The sequence below is a fragment of the Notolepis coatsorum genome (assembly GCF_963971535.1).
Source record: "Notolepis coatsorum genome assembly, chromosome: 18".
NCBI lineage: Eukaryota > Metazoa > Chordata > Actinopteri > Aulopiformes > Paralepididae > Notolepis > Notolepis coatsorum.
The window spans coordinates 83822942-83847558 of NC_140182.1; the positions used below are offsets into that span (position 1 = coordinate 83822942).

The 24617-nt window shown below is 49.5% G+C and overlaps 1 protein-coding gene across 1 annotated transcript in view; it reads left to right on the forward strand.

Moving 5' to 3' along the window:
• Positions 1-5400: 5400 nt before the first annotated feature.
• Positions 5401-24617, forward strand: part of LOC311245414 (asc-type amino acid transporter 1-like) — a gene marked incomplete at both ends in the record, with an annotated part of 48473 nt that continues 29256 nt past the window's right edge. Inside the window, 2 exons of the mRNA XM_084335257.1 lie at positions 5401-5566; positions 8096-8300. Coding sequence (XP_084191383.1) covers positions 5401-5566; positions 8096-8300 — 371 coding nt within the window. The remainder of the gene's footprint in view (positions 5567-8095; positions 8301-24617) is intronic.

Consider the following 24617-nt stretch of genomic DNA (forward strand, 5'->3'; position numbering starts at 1 on the left):
GACATCTAGGTGGGCTCCGTCACACCGACTGCACCTCTTCTTTAGGCGGCACTCGGCTGCCATGTGACTGCGCGCACATCGGTAACAGCGCCTGTTGGACTTTATCCATTGACTCACTTCTTCTGCATTCATCTTTGTGAACAGGTCACATTGTGACAGCCAGTGTTCCTTCTCGCAGTACGGGCACACCATCTTCCACTTCTCTTTTCTCGAGGGGGTACTGTGGTTCTTACTGCTCGGTACTGATTCTGATTGGTGCATGACAGTCACCGATCTTCTTCCATCGTTTATTCTCCTGGGTCCCTCTCTGGAGCTTGGTGTGCTCCGCACGAACGTATCCAGTCGTAGGCTGCTGACTTCTCTCGCCAGGAAGTCGGCTAGATCGAGGAGGGATGGTTCGGGACCGTTAGGATCACGGTGGTCTCTCTGCCGCCTGAAGCGCTCTTGTCTGGCGGGTGGCAGCTTCTCTAAAATCCTCTCGACGTTAGAGTTGGCGTATAGCTCGTGCATCCCCTTTTCTCGTTGCGCTCCCAGCATCCCTACCAGGGACTGCACTTTTATAGACAGGTCGTCTAATGAGCGATTGTCTGTTGCTGGGGGTAGGCGGTCAATATGCCTTATCTCTTGGATTACGTAATCCCATATACGTCCATATCTCTGGTCCAGCGCTGCTAGAGCCGCGGTGTATGGGGTCGTAGAGGTGGCATAGGCTAGCGCTATATTGTGCGCTCGGGGTACTTTCAGGTGCTTCAGTAATATTGCATACTTGTGGCGTTCATCAGCGACATCCACCATCATTGTCTCTAAGCACATCCGGAGCTCCGTGTACTGTGCTCGATTCTCATAGGTGAAGTCTGGAAACGTCGGTGTGCCAATGTATGACGCCGTGGATGGCTGATACATCGGCGAGCGTTGGGGGAGAGGCCTCCTAGGCGAGTCTCCTCTTGCGCCTCTCTGTGGGCTGGTACCGGCAGGGTACCATGGCCCGCTGGTCCAGGTGCTATTCCTCGGGGCTGGTCGTGCGTCATGCTCACCCGTGAATAGAGTCGGGGGTCTGTAGCGCAGCGCCGCGGGGGTATAGCCTGGGCTGTACTGGACCTCCTGGTCCGGTGGAGTACTGTGCTGTCGTCGGGCTTGGTTCTCCTCCTCTCCCTCTTCTTCTTCTATCAGGTCCTCTAGATCCTGTAGTCGTTTATTTAGCTTCTCCGCAGTGCATGCCGCTCCTTCCTTGTAGCTGGGTCTCGCTTGGACCGGTCGGGGAAGGGGGTCTGCGGGGGGTATAGGCTTGGTCTGTTGGTCAAGTTCAGGGTCGCTTGCTCGGTTAGGGGATGCTGCCCTTGACTGTTGTCTCGACGAGTTCCTTGAACCCCTGGCGGAGGGAGAGGGTGTTGCCTTGGTGATCAGCTGCTCCATTAGCTGCGCTTGTAGTCTGTCGCGCTCGCCCTGTAGTCTGTCTCGCTCGGTTTCGCGCTGGATGAGAGCGAGGTCGCGCTCTGCCTCTCTTTGGGCACCGTCAGTAGCGCGCTGGGTGTCTGCTCGGTCTCTTGCCATATTCTCTTCCGTCTGAAGGCGTCTCATCTCCAGGCGTATGCGCTCTTCTTCGCTCCGTTGCTGCGTCTGGAGTCGATCGCGTTCACCCTGAAGTCGATCGCGTTCACCCTGGAGTCGATCGCGTTCGGTAGAGGCTGTCAGGCTGACGAGGAACGCCTGTGATAGCATCCTCTCCGCTTCGCTGGGGGAAGACGGTTGTAGAGGTGAGCCGCTCCTGGCTGTACTCGTTGGGGAGTCCTGGAGCTCTATCTCCTCGGCGCTCTCCTCATCTTGTTCCGTGCAGAGTTCTCTCTCTGTAGGGTTGTCTTCCTCCCGGGGCTGGTCGGGGACTACTTCTTCGGTATTGGCGGGGGGTAAAGGCATGTCAGCTCCCTCCTGGTCCCCACCGTGAGCTTGGTCAGTTACATTAGAACCCACTAGGGCCTCTGTGGTCGGGGTAACCTGGTCGTTAAGGTCAGACATAATTTTACTTTCTACTTTTACCGCGTTTACCGTTTGTCGAAGGCTAGGTAGTTGACTGACAGCGTAATCCTCTAAGTACTGAGGTGTCTGTCGTCTGCGCCGCGGGCGTTCTACGTTAGGAGGACCGTTTCGTGGAGTGTTCATCATAGGCCATTTCAATATTAATAACACTATATTAATATTACACTAGTTACCATCCGGCTCGAAGGACCAATTGTAACTGAGGGGTACAATTCCCTGACTGTATTGATAAGTATGGTATCATTAAACCACTACCGCTTTATGTACTTTAACTACTGGCCACACAGTACATGATATAGATATGATGAACACTTTCCCACCATGAAACCAAGTCCACACAAATGTATAAGTCGAATATTTAATATATAGCAAAGGGTATATACAACGTTCACTTAATGACATTTATGATTTGAATGCACTTGTAAGGCAAATGAGTATTCGTAGGCAAATCAACATTGAATGTCCAATCTCTGGTTACGCAGGAAGCAAGTATACAACCTGGTTCTTTAGGGAACTATAGCGATGGTACTTAATGATTATAGCTGGATATACTAAAGGGGGGTCCTGCTGGTTGTAAGTCAGTAGGGGGGGGGGGGGTTAGGAGAGCCGCCGGCGATATCCCATCTGGCCAACGATTTCTTGGGAGAATTCAGAGTGCTGAACACGGTGCCCACAGAACCTTGGTCCACAGATGAATACAGTTGGGCCCTCTTGTAGACGGTAGCTGCCGGTCCACAACGAAGAGACGTGAGGCGACCTCACTCGGGGTAGAGCGCCGTCTCACCTGGACTCCTCTCGGGGGGTAGTTCCAACACTCACCAGTGTTGGCTGTTATCCATGGCATAAATCAAAGCACCCAAAGCAAGTAGATAATCCAAGCCGTGTAGGGCTCGCCGTCGTCCGGGTAAGGTAATCCAATGTGCAGGTCCACTCGTCCTAGCCCAGAACTCCTCGGATGAAAGCACCACACGTGGTCTGCCCAGCCTGGTTAAGACTCTAGATAACGCGAGGAAACGATGGGGGTACTACTCACTGTATAACTCTAACCGAACGATGCACCATACATAATAGACTATTATTAACTTAATAGAAATACGTCCCACTCGACGGTATAGTGCCAAACTATGACAATTCAACTATTAATCCACACGATGTCTCAATGCCATTCTGAGGCCAAGTTGACCATACTGCACCACACGTGTATCGTGGATGAGGCTTAACGTCTTGCCATTAGGTTGGAGGGTAAAGAACTAAGGGCTAAGGGACTAAAATAAAGTTCTACTTTACTTGCGCCATATATATATGCGCTGTGAACAAATAGTACCATTCGTATTTCGCCAGACGTATTCCTACGCGGAACCGGGCTAGTAACGACATGTTCGTCGGCACGATTGAACTTGAACCAAGGGGCTTGGCTGCTGGCGCCAAGTTCTTGTCCAATGAGAGAATGAAACTATTATGGGCTGTTAGTAGACTAAAGGGATATTCAGTGTATATGTACAAGGAATATACAAGGGATATCAAACGATATACAAATACTATTAAATATATATCCATAAATAAATATATATATTCGGTTTAATCTGATCCTTCACAACACCTCTGTTGTCAAACAATATAAGTACTCTATTTTTTACCTGACTGCTAATCTCATGTCTGCTATTCTCTTATGACTGTGTGTTGTAATAGTTGCCAGGTCATGTTGACCATTGACAATAATAATACATTTAATTTATATAGCACATTTACAACAGTTGTGACTGTACCAAAGTGCTTCACAGATAAAAACATAGAGCAAAGAAAAAATACATCTACAATACATAACTAAATATAAAAGTGCAAATACAAATAAGTGCAGGGGTTCAGATAGAAATAAAAACAAAAGAAGAATAAAAGAACGAAAAGTGCAGTAGAATACAAAAATATGGCATAAAAGGACTACAAGTATGACCCAGGAGGCAGGCTCAGCAATAATAATAATGCAGGACCTGCTCAGAGGTCTTTAATTGGCATGCAATTATCCTCAACACACACACACACACACCGGTCGAAAGCCAGGGAAAATAGATGAGTCTTAAGCTGGGACTTAAAGACCTCAAGGGCTGACCTGATGTGGAAGGGGAGGCAATGGAAAAAGCTCTGTCCCCTTTGGTTTTTAGCCTAGACCTGGGCACATGTAGCAGCAGTTGGTCAGCTGACCTTATGGCTCTGGATGGGGTGTGGAGACGCAGGTGCTCGGCCAGGCCATTTAGGGATTTAAAAACAGTTCAAAGTCATTTAAAATCAATGCCAGTGGAGTGAGGCCATGACTGGGGTGATGTGCTCACGTTTTTTTTAGTGCTGGTGAGGAGTCGGGGAGCTGCATTTTGGACGAGCTGTAGGCGGTGGAGTGATGCCTGATCAATGCCAAGAGAGCATTGCAGTAATCCAGCCGAGTTGTTATAAAGGCGTGGATCACTCTCTCCAGGTCACACTGGGTCTGGGAGAGATAGGCCTTGCCTTGGTCTTTTATAGGGTTCTGAGGTGGAAAAAAACGTTCTAACCACTGAGCTGACCTGTTTGGTGAATTTGAAGGCACTATCAAAATACTAAATACTAAACTATTTGTATAGCACCTTTCATACAGGAATTTTTCAATTTCAGTATTTTGAACATTAAATATAATAAATTGGCATAATTATAGACCGGGATAAAATTAGCAGATAATTTATATTAAAACCTCCTGGCCATTTAAAAAAATCGATTTCTGTCATTAAAAAATATTAAAATAATAAATAAAAAAATAGTGTATTGATTTTTTTTTTTGGATTCACACTTTTTACCTAGTGTGTTTGTGTGAACTTTTGCACCCCAGGTATCTTGGATCACAGACCACTGTACCAAGAGGTGAACTCACCTCTTGCTACTTTGTCTGGATGCCTCTGGGGAGTGAGTTTACTTGCAGTACCGCTTAACGTCCACAGCCACGTCACTACTTGTGCCCGTGACTGTGGATAGACTGCGGTACCTCCTTCTTTAAAATATCCTCCAATAAGATCCCATTGACAGGCCTGCGCTCCCTGTGGGGCGTCCAGGACTCCAGGCCTTGCCAGAGTTCATCTGTAGACTGACTACCACACAAGTCTCAAACATCCGTAGCACGTCTGAATAAAGTAAAATAGAGTGAGTAATCCGATCGAGGGAGAGAGACCACGCAAAGTCCATCGGTCTTCAACTAGCCCAAGTTGATGATGGCACGAGAGTGGGGTCGTTACTCGTTAGCATTCTACCCTGGACAGCGACAGATTGTTGCGCATGCGCTCGCTATTCACTTTGCATCAATACCGTGTGTGAGTTCAAGAGAGGGATTCGAGGAAAAGCTTTGATATGGCCGTGGACATGGATGGAGACAAGCGGAAAAGAAGTGTTTGCCCACGGCAAAAGCCGGTGGCTGTACAGAAGAAAGATGGCAACAACGAGCGTCAAAAGATCCCCGAGAGAGTGACATTGAAAAAAGAAATTGGCCTTCTGAGTGCTTGCACAATAATCATAGGTAAGGAAAACAACTATTGCATTAATTAATTATGAGTCTGTTATACCCAGCTTCATTATGCAAAACTTCTGAACCGTGTGCGTCATATAGTTGAGCATGTTAGATATTGCACCTGCTGAATACAAAAAAATATATATCTTTTGGTAACGTTCCATACAGTGCATAGGCTAACCCAATGTGAGTTGTAGTCATCTAAAATGCTTACGTGGCCAAAATATATGAAGTCAAGAAGCTGGTTGACTGGTTGTCAAGCAGAAGCTAATTGTTTGCTGAAGCAGAATGGGTGGCAGGGACCTCTTAATAAATCTAACCACAGTAAATGTCTCAAAACAAGGCCTACTGGTTGAAGAGGGTCGCCATAGTGACTGTAGCGTTAATGGAAGTGGTTTGAGTGTAGGCTGTTATACCTGGGTAATTAGTGGTTGTGTTTAGTAATTAGTATAGTTACCATGCGTAATGCACATTAATTTCGTAGGTGTTTTTGACTGTAACACAAGGTTCTGAACAAATCAAAGTGAATGCACCTGTTCTTGCAGATACAGGAAAGTTGCAGAAGATTCTAGTGTAAATGCAGAAAATATCTATTGTTTTAATCCTGAGATTTGAGCATCCACTGGGTAATAGATAGATAATCTTTGTGGGCAGGCCACATGCAGTCTGAAAGATTTTGAGAATCCTGTCGTGCCAGCCCTATAGCTTACATTTGATTCAAATCCTTATGATCTATACTGGTATTGCCTTGGTTCTAGGCCTCACCTGGCTATTCAGCGCAGTGTTATGCTTGATAATGAGCTGAGGAACCCAAGGAATGAATTGGGTGTTAAAAAGTTGCCCTTAACAAGGCAGAAAGTGTTTACATACTGTACCTGCACAGAATGCTGAAGTGTTGTGAAAATACTATACTGTACCTGCACAGAATGCTGAAGTGTTGTGAAAATACTATACTGTACCTGCACAGAATGCTGAAGTGTTGTGAAACTACTATTTATATACTGTACCTGTACAGAATGCTGAAGTGTTGTGAAACTACTATTTATATACTGTACCTGTACAGAATGCTGAAGTGTTGTGAAAATACTATATACTGTACCTGCACAGAATGCTGAAGTGTTGTGAAACTACTATTTATATACTGTACCTGTACATAATGCTGAAGTGTTGTGAAAATACTATTTACATACTGTACCGTCCTGCAGAATGCTGAAGTGCCGTTGAAAGCATCAAACAAGTCCCCAGCTGATTAGCAAAAAAAATATCTAAGTATAATTTGGGAAACAGCTTGAACTAGAGAGAAGGATCATAGAAATAATGTAGAAGATGACTTGCTCAATTCAATTCTCGCGGCCCTTTCCCAGCCTGACAGCTGAGAGTAAATAATTTATGTCCAGTTATGTAATCGAGGTCTGTGCCACTTGGCTGCCTTCTGCCGTGCTACTCCGAGTGCCGTACCCTGAATGTGTGGTGGTTCTGCTGGTGTACTCACTGAGACATTGAGACTCCGGTCAGGGTGGTGGTGTCACGCTGAGTGATAGCCTCTTATTTGTTTATGTTTTATTAGGATCCCGATTAGTTGACTACAAGTCTTCCTGGGGTCCACACACGCGCACACACACACACACACACACACACACACACACACACACACACACACACACACACACACACACACACACACACACACACACACACACACACACACACACACACACACACACACACACACACACACACACACACACACACACACACACACACACACACACACACACACACACACACACACACACACACGAAGAAAATGTAATCACAATTTGTTAAAGGGACAGTTGTGATTTTGGAACCCAAGCCCCATTTCTTGGGTTCTCATACTAGCTCCGGATAGTTAGCCACAAACAAGTGCAAAGTCAATGAGGTCAAGCTCCTGTCTGTACAAGCTGATTGAAGCTCACTGAACCCCACTTTGTGTGTGCTGTGGAGTAAATTTCAGTGAGCCTCAGTCAGTCGGCTTGTACAGACAGGAGCTTGACCCCTTTGACTTGAAATTGGTTTGGCACTAACTCTCTGGAGCTAGTAAGAGGAACAGCATGGATTGTGCTTAGAAATGACTCTACCACCAATCAACATGATCATTGATAAGTAAGAAATCAATCCCAAATGAAATCTTTAAGTCTGTATAGTGTCCTTTTGTACGTTACGCCCTCCATATGAACTGGCTGTGTAAACGTTTTTATTCACTAACTGTCATTTTAAATCACAGTCTCAAAGTGTCAGGGAATTATTATTGTCGATTATACATGATTCCTAACCACATTGCACATTGACTGTCTTCTTAGCAGACAGTAAAGTCAGGTGACATCGTAATTTTGAGGCTTTTCCGTGAGGTTTTCACCATCCAAATAAGAAAAATCAGAACAACATTTAATGAATGAACTAGTTATGTCAGTGTTAACTCCCATTCACTGTACCTGCTGTACCTTGTTGGTGCTGCACCAGACCTCATACACACTGTTCTCCTCTGCCTCTCCTTAGGGAACATCATCGGGTCTGGAATCTTCATTTCTCCAAAGGGGGTTTTAGAGCACTCAGGGTCTGTGGGCCTGGCACTAATAGTGTGGTTACTAGGTGGTGGCATCGCCGCCCTGGGCTCCCTCTGCTATGCTGAACTGGGAGTCACCATTCCCAAATCCGGAGGGGACTACTCCTATGTCACACAGATATTCGGAGGGCTGGTGGGGTAAGCAATGGATCTATCTCAAACCCCGCCCCCCTTTCTTGATCCTCCAATCAAAACTGTTGATTTCCTCGGACAAACAAGTACATTTGAGTTTAAAAGCTTAAAGGAACACGCCAACATTTTGGGAAATTTGCTTACCGTCTTCTCCAGAGAGAGACAAGAAGATAGATAGTGATACCTGTTTCCTCTCTGTGCGTTCAGTAGAAAGCTATCTGGCTGCATGTTAGCCTAGCTTAGCATAATGAATGGAAGCGGACATGACCGGTTAGCCTGGGCATTGTCCAACTAACACCTATCCTGAAGGCTAACCGGTCATGTCCATTAATTGTGCTAAGCTAGGCCAACATGCAGCCAGATAGCTTTCTACTGCACGCACAGAGAGGAAACTGGTATCTATCTTCTTGTCTCTCTCTGGAGAAGACGATAAGCTAAATGTTGGCGTGTTCTTTTAAGGTTACATTTTTCAGAGTTATGGGAAGACCAACCCATGGTGTTTTTAGGAGGACCATAATATTAAGATAGTGGGTAAATTATATGGGGAACTTGGGATATGGCCAAAATAGATCACAATACCTTTTTAAATGGTTTCTTTTGATGGTGCAACAATATTTGAAGACGTTAGGTTTTTCTAATCTAAATAACACTTGACAGGTGATAACTTATTGAAAATGACCTGGAGCAGCTTTCATTCAAAATGAACTGACTGGACCATTTCAATTACATATTAGTATGACATATTTTAAATAGCCCATTGCTGCAATGTGCACTTGACTGAATGAAAAGAGCATTCGCATGTTCAAATCGGTCCACGAATCATATTTATTTGCAAGCTTTCGGTCGGAGACCTTCTTCGAAGCTTAATTAAATTAATATGATTCTCGCACAGATTTGAGTGTGACGATGCTCTTTCCATTGTTTTCATTTAGTCCTATATTTATTGGGTCAAAAAACAAAACAACAAACCATCATCGACGACAGTATAAAAAAATTTATTAAAAAAGACAATCTCATACAGGCACACACATTACAGTTTAATGTTAGGCCAACCGGAAACGTGTTAGTGCTAGAGATGTGTAGTGGTAATTATGCTACTTATTTAGATTTAGATTCGATTTTAGATTCAAATGTATTGTCATTATACAGCACAAGTACAGTACAAGGAAAATAAGTTTGGCATCCAACCAGAGTGCAAATGTAGCAGTAAAGTGCAACAGCAATATACAATATACAGGTGATTAAACTGGGTACAGAATTAGTACTACTGAGTGTAGTGCTAATCAGATGTATGTATGATGTAAGATATGTAAGATGTAAGTTGTAGTATAATATGAACAGTGATACAGGTGTAAAGACAGTATGGTAGTAGTCATACTGGCCAGCAGCATAACTAGTAAGAGTAGGATATAGATATAGGTATAGTAAAGGAGTATGTGCAGGTACGTAACAGATAGGTGTGGATAAGTATATATACAGCATTATTGTACATGCCAGGCACGTGCACACATAGAGCCCAAGGGGTGCTTGAGCACCAGCCCTTTTGAGCCTCACAAAAAAGTGAAATTTTTCTGAAAAGAAAAGATTATTTTTAAAAAATTTTCCGTTACGTATATAGACTGCCCTTCCAACTGAAAAATGTCAGGATAGAATCAAAATATTAGGTAAAGAGAGAGAGATGCCCCATATTCCATTGCAGTTTGCACGGCCTCCTCAGCGTGCCTCTCCGCGGACCTATATATTTTATGCATAGCGTGCATGGGTGGTGATGATGATGATGATAGAAACCGCTGTGGCGCATACAGTTGAAGGCTGGTATTACATACATATTATACTCATTGAGGGACACGAAGAAGTCAAGTCCTATGGGATTTGGGAATCTCAAATACAAATCGGGATTGGAATAAAAAAAATGCATTTATATTAAACAATACAGAATATACAGCACTTCTTGGGGTCTGTAGGGTAAGCACTTATTCCCTCCCCCCTGAACATTTATGGAGATGTATGGGCCTTTTAAGTCAGTGATAAAAGTGTCTTTCAAGGATAAGGGAGCTCCTGCACTGATTATTATAGTTCAATATTCTATATTTGATCACCAAAACCCCCCAAAAAGCATAAAAAGGGGGACCCCCGCCAGAAAAGGGCCCTTAAAAATCAGGGCTTGCACGCTTCACGCGCTCAGTGGTTAAAACCAGTGTTGGGACTAACGCGTTACAAAGTAACGCGTTACAGTAACGAAGTTACTTTTGGCGAGTTCTAGTACTCTAACGCATTACTTTTGAAATTCAGTAACGCTACTTACGTTACTGAATGGTTCGTCACTGCGTTATTTGCGTTATATACGGCGTAGATTGATAGCGAGCGGTAGTGATTATTATTATTATTATTATTATTATTATTATTATTATTATTATTATTATTATTATTATTATTATCCTCATATCCTCTCTGGCTGCGGGGAAATGCTGTGCTGGGGCGTGTTTTGTTTACTATTCCTGACTGATAATGGCAGCGCCCAGCGCCCTCGCGTATTTCTCTTTTGTCGAGCGAAAAGAAAATAACGTTTTAGTTATGTCATTTGTGTTTTGGCTCAAAGATACTGGAGTCTAAGTTAACGTTAACGATAGGTTATGTAGATAACCTAGTTATATTAGTATTGGCTGAGCGTCCCGCTCTGAGCCTTACGAGATACTTCTATCTCCTGTGATACTTAATGTATCTCCCACGAATAAAAAACACATGCACCCCACCTGTATGGGGCCCCGCCCCTTACGGTGGCACCACCCATATAACCATGACTCTGGTCATGAAACACCCTTCCTCGCCAAAACCCGTCCCAGGAAAAGATCCCTCAAGAGGGAACTCAGGGCCGCGCAGAGCGGGACGCTCAGCCAATACTAATATAACTAGGTTATCTACATAACCTATCGTTATATATCGTATTTGCATCGCGTCCCGCTCTGAGCCTTACGAGATAATGGGGAAGAGCGGGCGCGAGACCCGACAGATGTACCCCCTGAGGACCCGTAAGCCCACATCAAGGGGTGCGGGGAGCCCTGTCACCCCATCCTCCCTAATGAAGGGGGGGCGCAGTCAACTCCACCTGAATGCGAACAAGAGGGAAACTAGAACCCCTTGAACACACCGTACAGGCGGAACCACGTGTGACTCAACACACTGTGGCCCATACCCATACACTCCTGCTACCCGACCAAAGGACGGGAAGCAGGAAAGGCCACAGACCCCAGAACCGCCTGGGAGACAGAACCCCCGGTCATGTCCATGAGGAAAAACCTTACAAAGGAGCCCGGGGAGGACCATGAAGCTGCAGCATAGATGGCCTCCACCGAGGCCCCACCCAGGAGAGCGGCAGAGGCAGCCACCCCACGAGTGGAGTGCGCCCTGACGCCCCCAGGGGGATCCTGCCCAGCCAACGTGTAGCAGCGGGTAACACCCTCGCACAACCAATGGGACAGGCGCTGCTCCGACAGTGCCTTACCAGCACGAGCCCCACCGTAACAGACAAAAAGCTGGACGGTAACCCTGAAATCCTGAGTACGGCTGAGGTAAATCCCCAAGCACGGACTGGACATGACAGGTGAAGGCCCGCATCTAACTCACTAGTGTGAGGAGGAGGACGAAACGCCTGAACCACAATATCCCGGGAGCGGAAGGAACTCCGGATATTCTTAGTGTTGTGAAGGGCCAGATTAAACCGAATATATATATTTATTTATATATATATATTTAATTGTATTTGTATATTCTCTAATATTCCCTGATATCCCTTGTATATTCCTTGTACAATATGCATTGAATATCCATTCTAGCCTACTGAACATCCCATAATAGTCTCCATTCTACTATTGGTCGAGACCTTGGTGCCAGACTGCCATACCCCCCAGACCCAGTTCAAACGTACCGCTCAACATGTACGAACAAGTCCTAGTTCCGCGTAGGAATCTGGCTACCGCACCACTAATGGGACTATTTGTTCATAGTGCGTATATATACTGCGCTACTAAAGTAGGACTTCCTTTTCAGTCCAGTTTCTTACCCTCCAATAGAGTCACAGACGTAAAGCCTCCCCGCGACGCCACGTGTGGGAGTAAGGCCAAGTTCGCCTACCATCGGTATTGAGACATCGTGTATATTAATATTTGAATAGTCATATTTGGCACTATATCGTCGAGTTGGACGTAGTCTATTAAGCTAATAATAGTCTGTTAATATATAGTGCTTCGTGCGGTGAGAATACTACCGTAGTCAGCACCCCATCGTTTCGGGCAGAAAACTGGCTGCTTATCCAGGGTGGTTGACCCCACGTGAAGCTGCACCCGAGGAGCCCCAGAGCCGACGAGCGAGTGGACCTGTATACCGGATTATTCTACCGACGACAGCCCGCCTTCCCAGGCACGGATTATGCTTTGTATACGTTGATTATTCCATGGATAAAGACCCCCGACACTGCCGTGTGTTGGAACCCCCCCCCTGGAGAGGACGCAAGGTGAGGAGACGCTCTGCAAGACGAGGTCGCTTCACGTCTCTCCTCCGTGGACCGGAGGACGCCGGCCCACAAAGAGTCCACCTGCTTTCATCTGTGGTCCAAGGATCGCCGGCGCATTGAACAGCACTACAGTGGGTTCACCTGGGATACCCTTGGCCGGATGAGGCGGCCGGACTCTACCCCCCCCCCCCCTTCCTACTCCTGTCGGCTTACAAGCGACCGGATTAACCCCCCCTAGTGTATCCAGCCTATAATCATTAAAGTATCATTGCTGTTATTCCTTAAACTATTCCAGGTCGTATATGTACCACCTGCGCCTTCAGAGATTGGACATTCTCTATTGATATACCGACGAATACTCTTGCCATAAAAGTGCATACTAATTCCCATTCATAAATGTGATTGATTTGATTAAGTGCTTGCTCTACACACCATCGCTGTGTAGAAATAAAGACCTATTTCTAATTCGTACATTTGTGTTGGATCCGTTTCATCTACGTGACAGTGTTCATCATAATATATTTATGCCGAGTACTGGGTGGCCGAATATTAAGTACAAAGGTAGTGGTAGTAAGTATCATATCTAGTAATACAGTCAGGGAATTGTACCCCTCAGTTACAATTGGTCCTTCGAGCCGGATGGTAATCAGTGTAATATTAATATAGTGTTATTAATATTGAAATGGCCTATGATGAACACTCCACGAAACGATCCTCCTAACCAACACCCGCAGCGCGAACGACGGCTCCCTCAGTACTTAGAGGCTTACGCTGTCAGTCAACAACCTAGTCTTCTACTAACAGTAAACGCGGTAAAACTAGAAAGTAAAAGTATGTCTAACCCCAACGCCCAGACTACCCCGACCATAGAGGCCCCTACGGGTTCTAATGTAACTGACCAAGTTCACGGTGGGGACCAGTGGGAACCAGACATGACTTCACACCCCGCCAGTACTGAAGAAGTAGTCCCCGATGAGTCCCGGGAGGAATACAACGCTACCGAGACAGAACTCGGCACGGAAGAAGACGGGGAGAGCACCGTGGAGATAGAGCTCCAAGGCTCCGCAAGGAGTACCCCGAGGGAAGGCTCCCCTATACAACCGCCTTCTCCCAGCGAGGCAGAGAGGACCCTACAGCAGGCCTTCCTCATCAGCCTGAACGCCGCTGCTGAACGCGACCGACTGCAGATCCAGCAGCGGAGCGAAGAAGAGCATATACGTCTAGAAATAAGACGCATTCAGAGGGAAGAGAATGTGGCCCGAGACCGAGCAGACAGCCAGCGAGAAGCTGCTGGTGCTCTACGGGACGCAGAGCGCGACAGACAGCAAGCGCAACTAATAGAACAGCTGATCAGACGGACAACACCCTCTCCCTCCGCCAGAGGCTCCAGGAACTCGTCTAGACACACCTCCAGGGCGGCATCCCCTAGCCGAGTAAACAACCCTGAACTTGACCAACAGACGAGGTCTATACCCCCCACAGACCACCTCCCCCCACCGGTCCAAGCGAGACCTAGCAACCGGGAAGGAGCAGCATATCCTGTGGAGAGGCTAAACCAGAGACTACAAGCACTGGATGACCTAACTGAAGACGAAGAGGAGGAGAACCACGCCCGACGACAGCACAGTACTCTACCGGACCAGGAGGTCCGGTACAGCCCAGGCTATACTCCCGCGGAGCTGCGCTACAGACCCCCGACTCTATACACGGGTGAGCACGACGCACGACCCGCACCGAGGAACAGCACCTGGACAAGCGGGCCATGGTACACTGCCGGTACCAGCCCATACCAAGGAGCGGGAGGAGACTCGCCTAGGAGGCCTCTCCCCCAACGCTCGCCGATGTATCCACAGTCAGCGTCATACATTGGCACGCCTATGGTACCCGACTTCACCCAAGAGAACCGGGCCCAGTATACAGAACTCCGCATGTGTCTGGAGACCATGTTGGTGGATGTATTGGATGAACGCCACAAATACGCCATCCTACTGAAGCACTTAAAGGTACCCCGCGCACATAATATAGCGCTCGCCTACGCGACTTCCACCACCCCATACACAGCAGCGCTGGTAGCATTGGACCAGAGGTATGGGCGCATATGGGATTACGTGATCCAGGAGATCCGACACATCGACCGCTTACCCCCAGCAATAGACAATCGAGCACTGGACGACCTGTCCATCAGAGTGCAGTCCCTGGTAGGGATGTTGGGAGCGCAGAGAGAGAAGGGGAGGCATGAACTTTACGCCAACTCAAATGTGGAAAGGATCTTGGAGAAGCTGCCGCCCGCTCGACAGGAGCGTTTTAGGCGGCAGAGGGACCACCGAGACCCGAATGGCCCCGAACCGAACCTCCTCGATCTAGCAGACTTCCTGGCGAGAGAAGTCAGCAGCCTACGGCTAGATACATTCGGACGGAGCACCCCTGGCTCCAGAGAAGGAACCAGACGACTAAATGATGGAAGAAGATCGGTGACTGTGATGCACCAATCGGAGTCAGTACCGAGCAGCAGGAGCCACAGTACCCCCTCCAGAACGGAGAAGTGGAAGATAGTGTGCCCCTACTGTGAGAAAGAACACTGGCTAGCGCAATGTGACTCCTTCCCCAAGCTGAACGCGGAGGAAGCAAGTCAATGGATAAAGTCCAACAAGCGCTGTTTTCGCTGTGCGCGCTCACACATGGCAGCCGAATGCCGCTTAAAGAAAAGGTGCACCAAGTGCGATGGAGCCCATCTGGACATACTTCACGACAGTAACAGACGGCGCCCTTCACCCGCACCATCCAGCAGCAAAGCGAGCGTCATGTACATCGATCCCGCCAGCAGCAGTGGAGCCCGAGTACTCCTAAAAGTAGTGCGTGTGACACTAAGCTACCAGAATAAAGTCCTGGACACTTACGCCGTCCTCGATGACGGGTCCGAGAAGACCCTTCTGCTCGCCTCCGCTGCGGCCCAGCTAGGGCTGCGGGGAAGCGAAACCCAAATGACAATTCGGACAATAAGACGAGATTTGAAGACGATAAAGGGCGAGAATGTCTCATTCTCTATCGCAGCAAGCGGCCAGCCTGAGCGACGGTACCAGATTACAGACGCTTTCACCAGCCAAGAAATAGGACTGTCGCGGTACACATACCCCGTCGCCAAGCTGATGGAGAAATATGCACATCTGCGCAAGTTACCGATCCCGCTCATAGACAATGCTATGCCGACCCTGTTGATAGGCTCCGACCATGCAGACCTCATTGTCCCGATAGACCGGGTTCATACCGGACCCCGAGGCTGTCCTGCAGCAGTCGAGACCCGTTTGGGATGGACTCTCCAAGGCCCGCTCGCCAAATCTCTCAACCGAAGTACAGCCACTAGATGTCTCCACTCCCGAGTCACAGAGGGAGAAACCGCACTCCTGCAACACGTAGAGCGGCTATGAACCTTGGAACAAATGCCCTTTAAGAACGGAAAGAAAGACATTCGCTCTAAAGATGACATTTATGCCATTCACCTCCTCGAGACAGGGACCAAGAGAGTCCCGGTCAACGGCGTGTTGAGATACGCCACGCCACTCCTGCGGCGAGAAGGAATGCCTACTTTCCACGCCAAGACAGACGCCACAGAACGGTACCTGCTGAACACGGAGCGGCGCTTAGCCAAGAACCCCGCCCAAGAGAGTGTATACCGCGCTGAGATTGAGAAGCTCATCACAGCGGGACACGTCACAAAGATGGACATTAAAGAGGCTGACCAGACCACTGAATCGTGGTACGTGCCTCACCACAAGGTCCATCACAACGGTAAAGACCGCATAGTATTTAACTGCAGCTACCAGATCGGATCCCAAAATCTGAATAAAGAGTTACTGCCCGGTCCCACACTCGGCCCCTCCCTACTCGGCGTTCTACTCCGCTTCCGCCAGGAAAGGGTGGCCATCAGCGGGGACATTAAAGGAATGTTCCTGCAGGTGAGATTAGTAGAGGAGGACAAGCCCCTGTTGCGGTTCCTATGGAGAGAGAAGCCAGGAGATGAGCACCCAGCCATCTACCAATGGGAAGTCCTCCCCTTCGGAACGACGTGCAGCCCCTGCTGTGCTACATTTGCACTACAGAAACATGTAGCAGAGGACCCAGCAGCGGACGAAGAGGTCCGACACAGCGTAAAGAACAGCTTCTACGTAGACAACTGTCTACAAAGCCTTTCAACCCAGGAAGAAGCCGAGGCTCTCCTGATTAAACTCCGCGCCTCATTGATCAAAGGCGGCTTTGATCTCAGGCAGTGGGCCAGCAGCGATCCGCAAGTACTGCGCAGCCTCTCCTCCGAGGACAAGGCAGCCAGCAGCGAGACCTGGATGGCTACAATCCCGGGAGAAGCCCAGGAGATGACCCTGGGATTGGTGTGGCGATTCAAAACAGATTCGCTTCACTACAGACACAAGCCCCTGACTACGGAGCAGGGAAGGCCGGCGGCGGCGCCGACCACCAGACGGAGTGTGTACACAACACTCGCCCGACAATATGACCCGCTAGGATGTATTCTACCGTACACCACCAGGGCAAAAATGATTGTACGAGCATTGTGGGACAAGGACCAGGGCTGGGACGACCCCATTCCCGCACACCTTGCATCCACCTGGAGAGAGTGGGAGATGGAGCTCCACTCACTCCCAGGCGTTAATATGCGCCGAAGCTACTTCCCACCCACGGTGAGGCCAGAGACATGTAAAATGGACTTACACGTCTTCAGTGACGCCTCAGAGGTCGCATACGGATCAGTAGCCTACTTGCGGGCCCAAGAAAGGGGGGGAGAGATCTACACAGCATTTGTCCTCGCCCGCTCGAGAATAGCCCCACGCAAGCAACAATCTATCCCACGCCTAGAGCTCTGCGCAGCCCTAGCCGGAGCGCACCTAGCCACGCTCATCCAACGTGAGCTCACCATACCGGTGTCTAGAACAATCCTGTGGTCAGATTCCACGACAGTACTCGCCTGGATCAAATCGGACTCATGCAAGTACAAAGTCTTCGTGGGAGTCAGAGTCACCGAGATTCAAGACTTAACCGAAGAGTTAACCGGAGAAACAGAGTGGCGCTACGTTGATACAAAACAGAACCCAGCTGACGTCATCACCCGGGGGATGCCCCTGGATGACCTCACCCGTCGCAATGTCTACAGTGACGGCCCAGCATTCCTAAAGCTCCCGGAAGGAGAGTGGCCCACGCCTATCCCGAGGGAAGCCAGTCAGGAGGAGGCTGAGAATAAGAAGCCTGTGTTCTGTGGATTGAGCACTGTTATCTCCGCAGACCCCAACACACTCCTGATGGGGCGGCTAGATCCTGCATTACCCCAGACAATGTACCGGCCTGAAGAAGCGAACGGCCGACGAATGTGGAGGTACAGCCAAGTATTAGCCGACAAATTTTGGAGCAGTTTCCTACTGCACTACCTACCGTCTCTACAGACCCGCCAGAAGTGGGTAAAGGAGAGAGACAATTTGACAGAAGGAACAGTCGTCATGATTATTGATCAATCACTGCCCAGAGCTATGTGGCCGGCCGGCCGCGTAAGCAAAGTGATCACCGGTGCCGACGGCAAGGTCCGAGCAGCTGAAGTGCTCGTCCAGGGTCGCACTTACACCCGTCCCGTGGCGAGGCTCATAGAACTGCCCCGACTCCCAGACACAATCGATGATGACCATGACCCTATAACCCTATGACTTTGTGAAGTTGACTGACCCCTACAGCAAACCCTTATGTGTAAATAGACAACGCGATTAATCTGTCTCTGTTTAACTGATTAGGTCTGGGACCAATCAGGGGGTGGCTGTTGTGAAGGGCCAGATTAAACCGAATATATATATTTATTTATATATATATATTTAATTGTATTTGTATATTCTCTAATATTCCCTGATATCCCTTGTATATTCCTTGTACAATATGCATTGAATATCCATTCTAGCCTACTGAACATCCCATAATAGTCTCCATTCTACTATTGGTCGAGACCTTGGTGCCAGACTGCCATACCCCCCAGACCCAGTTCAAACGTACCGCTCAACATGTACGAACAAGTCCTAGTTCCGCGTAGGAATCTGGCTACCGCACCACTAATGGGACTATTTGTTCATAGTGCGTATATATACTGCGCTACTAAAGTAGGACTTCCTTTTCAGTCCAGTTTCTTACCCTCCAATAGAGTCACAGACGTAAAGCCTCCCCGCGACGCCACGTGTGGGAGTAAGGCCAAGTTCGCCTACCATCGGTATTGAGACATCGTGTATATTAATATTTGAATAGTCATATTTGGCACTATATCGTCGAGTTGGACGTAGTCTATTAAGCTAATAATAGTCTGTTAATATATAGTGCTTCGTGCGGTGAGAATACTACCGTAGTCAGCACCCCATCGTTTCGGGCAGAAAACTGGCTGCTTATCCAGGGTGGTTGACCCCACGTGAAGCTGCACCCGAGGAGCCCCAGAGCCGACGAGCGAGTGGACCTGTATACCGGATTATTCTACCGACGACAGCCCGCCTTCCCAGGCACGGATTATGCTTTGTATACGTTGATTATTCCATGGATAAAGACCCCCGACACTGCCGTGTGTTGGAACCCCCCCCCTGGAGAGGACGCAAGGTGAGGAGACGCTCTGCAAGACGAGGTCGCTTCACGTCTCTCCTCCGTGGACCGGAGGACGCCGGCCCACAAAGAGTCCACCTGCTTTCATCTGTGGTCCAAGGATCGCCGGCGCATTGAACAGCACTACAGTGGGTTCACCTGGGATACCCTTGGCCGGATGAGGCGGCCGGACTCTACCCCCCCCCCCTTCCTACTCCTGTCGGCTTACAAGGGACCGGATTAACCCCCCCTAGTGTATCCAGCCTATAATCATTAAAGTATCATTGCTGTTATTCCTTAAACTATTCCAGGTCGTATATGTACCACCTGCGCCTTCAGAGATTGGACATTCTCTATTGATATACCGACGAATACTCTTGCCATAAAAGTGCATACTAATTCCCATTCATAAATGTGATTGATTTGATTAAGTGCTTGCTCTACACACCATCGCTGTGTAGAAATAAAGACCTATTTCTAATTCGTACATTTGTGTTGGATCCGTTTCATCTACGTGACAGTGTTCATCATAATATATTTATGCCGAGTACTGGGTGGCCGAATATTAAGTACAAAGGTAGTGGTAGTAAGTATCATATCTAGTAATACAGTCAGGGAATTGTACCCCTCAGTTACACTTAGGCACGAAAGCAAGATCAGGTCGCAGAGTGACACCGCAATCGGTCCGAAAAGACAGGCACTCTGGACGTACCGAGAGAGCACAGAGCTCACCTACGCGTTTAGCGGAAGTGACAGCCAGAAGGAACGCGGTCCTGAAGGACAGCTGTCCCCACAGCGCCTGCTCGAGCGGCTCAAATGGGGCCAAGGACAACCGACCGAGGACCAATTGAAGATCCCAAGTCGGAGCCAAGGAGCGTTGCACCGGCTTAACGCGTCAAGCGCCAAGCAGGAAACGCTTCACAAGAGGGTGGCTGAACAAGACATCCCCTCAAACCCCTCATGATAGGAGGATATAGCTGCTGCATATACCCTCACCGTCGAAGCCGACAGTCTATCAAGGAGAGACTGGAGGTAACCAAGGACAGCATCCAGGGGGCAGGAGACTGAGTCCCGGCCCCCCGCCTTACACCACACTTGGAACATACGTCATCTGCCCGCGTAAGCGCGACAGTGGAGGGAGCATGCGCATTCCAGATGGTAACACCATCAGGATCAAGAACCTGCGCCCCTCAACGTACCCGTCCCAACAACTGACCTAACAGATGTATGGGGAAGAATCCCTGGCGGCACGGCATCGGTCCCAGACCTGCCTGGCCATGTCCAGACGCAATCCTCACCCGTCAGGATGAGGGCCGCCCCGCGACAGTACACCTGCACCCACATTCTCCCTGCCGGGGATGTGGGGAGCCCTCAGGCCGCGCAGATGGAGGACGCCCATAGCCAGCCGCCCGCCGCCTGGTGCAGACAGGGGGAGCGTACTCCTCCCTGTCTGTCGATACACGACACTGACGTCGTATCGTCCGTCCTGATCAACACCATTTGTGGACCAGAAGGACCGCTTTCAACACCAACACATTGAACGTAGCGCAGACCGGGCAGCATGGTTTGCCAGCTGCCCCCTACTGCGTTGGCCCGACGCATCACCAGCGAGGGAGGCGTCGGTGAAAACGCGACGTGAGACAGCGCCGTAACCGTCCTAGGACGGAACCTCCCGAGCGTGTTGACAACACGCTCTGAGATGGATGCCCATAGCCCTCCAACCGTTGACTGGGAAGAGGAATACTCTACATCCAGTCTACAGCAACCCCAGGCTGGTAGAGACCTGCCTGGTATGAGACCTGACGATCCACCTTGACCGCGAAGGACCAGAACGTCATCAGGGCAGAACACTCCGTAACCCCGGACGACGCAGAGGCCCCAGTGCGGCCTCCACGCACTTGGTGAAGATGCGGGGAGCCAGAGAAAACCGAACGGCAGCCTCTGGTACTCATACGCTAACCCTGCAAAGGAAGCGTAGGTAAGCCCTAGGATGGAAGATCGGGGATGCGCATACGCATCCTACAGGTCTATGGAGGAGAACCAGACCCCCACCTGACAGTGTTCAACAGGTAGGAGACGATCCAAAAAATGCTGAACCTTCCCATGGGACAGGTCCAGCCTGGGTCTTACACCCCTCCCTCCCGACTTCTCGGGCTGAGAACACCGGGAGGAGAACGCCACGACGATGGCTTGCTTCGTCCACAGAGATTGGATCTCGTTGACCAGAGCTGTCCCTGCTGGAGACCCCGACAACAGGGTCTGTACCAAACCTGAAAACGGGTGGGGTTGTGTAAACACAAGTCCCCGCCTCACCGTTCTCTCCATCTACCTCGACATATGGTACTGCCGTAGTCATATGTGACGACACTCCCAACGCACCCGCCGTCACGTGGCGCAGGTCCGCCAGGAACTGTAGATAGTTGGCCCGGTCCCCCCGCTGTGCGTAGACAACCCCGGAACCGTGCGAGGAGCGCGTTCCGTGTCGGAACACCTGACCCTGACACACCCACGAGGCAATCGCACCCAAGGGGGAACCCCGACAGAAAGGGCCGATCTGATACGGGGGGCTTCCGATGAAAAAAGCCCCCCCACTGAACACCCCTCCAGAACATGCTGAAGGAGTTGTTCTGCAGCCGGACATGCAAGGTGTAAGGCCCCCATGGGTTCCTACACACCGTAGCCCTGCAGTGATATTACTACCACCCCAAACCATGTGAGCTGCGACCACTTGCCAATATTTCAGGAGTGGGAGGCACCAACATGATACCTGGCCTGGCGAAGGCGAGGCCGGGGAAGCCCGCACTGTGTGCCTCAAAAGGTTTCGAGCCCCCCTGCTGACAACACTTAAGTTGACAGACGTAACACCAGGCTCAACCAACACAGTTCAAGGTGTGGGAGCCGCTTGACAGCACAACATTCTCACGGACAGACCCAGGCTCAGCCATCAACTGGGTGTCAGCCCCTGTCCCCATGAGAAGCGAAAAAAGGGGGGCCGCCCGCGCATCAACGAAGGCACGCGGCCCGCAGCCAAAGGAAACAATCAGAGCCCACTTCTCCCGCTGGTGTTGGGGAAGGGAGTGATCGGAGAGCGGGCTGCTCGCGGCAGGACGGTGACGGCTTGTTTGTTCAAGCCGAACCCATCCTACATGGCCGATCCCTCGGCCGCCAAGGCTGTCGGCCTTGTGGACACCTGTCGAATCAACGCCCAGGATACCTCTGGCGGGGGAAAAACCTGTCGAGGACCCCGTCATCGCCGCTGACGAGGCCGTGCTCTCTCTTCTTCTGGCTGCGCGGTGTGAGGCGGTGTAGGGCCTAGGACAATACCGCCCGCGCTCCAGCAGAAGACCAAAATCCCCTGCGGAGAGGGGAACCCTGAGCGGTTATAGCTTGCGGCTGGGTCAAAGCTAATAACGTCAACAACCTCGCGCGATGTGTCGACGTCGGCTGGCCCTCAAGGCCCCTCCACCAGACACCATTTTTTTAATAGAAAAAACCAGCAATTCAAACACAGTTCTAATCGTTGCCAATTCCATACCGTGGCGGTACAAGCCTTAACAGCCCACCAGCCACTCGCCAGGCCGACCCACCCATGGTGTCGGCCGGGCGGGGCATTGTTTCAATATATCAAAAACAAAGGACTGACGTTAACATGGAGCACCAGTGGTGATTGCAAACAGCACCCTCCACTGTGGTGTGCACCATGAAAGGGTTAAATGAATAAAAGAGCTAAACCACAAAAAACTGTAGAATGAGCAAACCCATACACACAAAGTTTAAGGGGAGACGGACCAGACCCGTCTTCATTCAAAATATTCACAACAGAACACCAGCCCTAGTTTAGCCTATTTACCAAAAAAGGTAAACAAAGCCCCCCCCCCGCACTACTCCCCCAGTATACCGATTGACCGTCAGTATGAATGGTTTGAGAGGAGAGAAAGCTGTAGCAAGACAGACCTTCTCATAGCAGAGTGACAAAACGAAACAATAGCCCCCTACACAGGGCCGCCCCAGGAGGTGGGGGGCCTCGCGTCTAAAAACGCACAGGGCCTCACATTTCTCCCAGGCGGCCCTGCCCTTATACTCCTGCAGCCTAACGCCAGGCAATGTGGGACCCAAGACAACAATTGCCTGTGCACAGACACGCAACATGTTTATCATGTCGGCTGGACCCATAGCCCCACTACCCGACGCCAACCCAGATGGGAACACCGTTCAACAAACCCCGCCGGAACACAAGGTAAAATACCTGGCTAGGAACCTAGCCACGACCTACCCCGTTGTCAACCCATTTACCCGAAAAAGGTAAATAGAACTCAAAAAGCCCCACAACAGCTACCGACTGACCTTCATTGATGAACCGGGCAAGAGGCGGGAGAGTGACAACATCTCACGGCGGAGACATTAAAACAGCATAGCAATTAGCAGTAGTAATAGCATGCGGCAGTAGCGATAGCATGTAGCATAGCTTCAGATGTTTTAGCAGCACGCCCAAGACAGCTTGGAAACCGTTCCCTGCAGAGAACGTTCACCAAACCATCCTGCCCCCGGTGCCAACACACAACATGGTTGTGTTAACAAAACAAACCAGCATTACTAACACTAATACCCATGCCTGAAGACACAGGGCCTACCTGAGTACAAGCTGGCCCGACAGCCAGCCTTGTACAGCTGAACCTCGATGTGCAGTCATCAAACGAGGAACATCAACACAGGCCCGTCGTGTCGCCGAAAACATGCATCGAAGATGCCAGGGGCCAGCAACCTCCGGTAAGCTTCCAACATTATTAATCTTCCTTAATCTTTTCATTCCGCTAGTCTCGTATGGTGCACGCATCCAATACGCTGGGACGAAAACAGAGGAAGGGTGTTTCATGACCAGAGTCATGGTTATATGGGTGGTGCCACCGTAAGGGGCGGGGCCCCATACAGGTGGGGTGCATGTGTTTTTTATTCGTGGGAGATACATTAAGTATCACAGGAGATAGAAGTATCTCGTAAGGCTCAGAGCGGGACGCGATGCAAATACGATATATAACTACCAGGACTCATCCAAATCCACTCGCCACCCGCGTAGAATAATACGAGGCGACACATAGCAAATGGGACGGAAAACTATTTCCAACTACTTGGAGAGAGAATAGTACAACATGGAAATGAGATAAAGAAAATGTTGCTGCTGGAATAACGTTACATCTCGACAGACACTG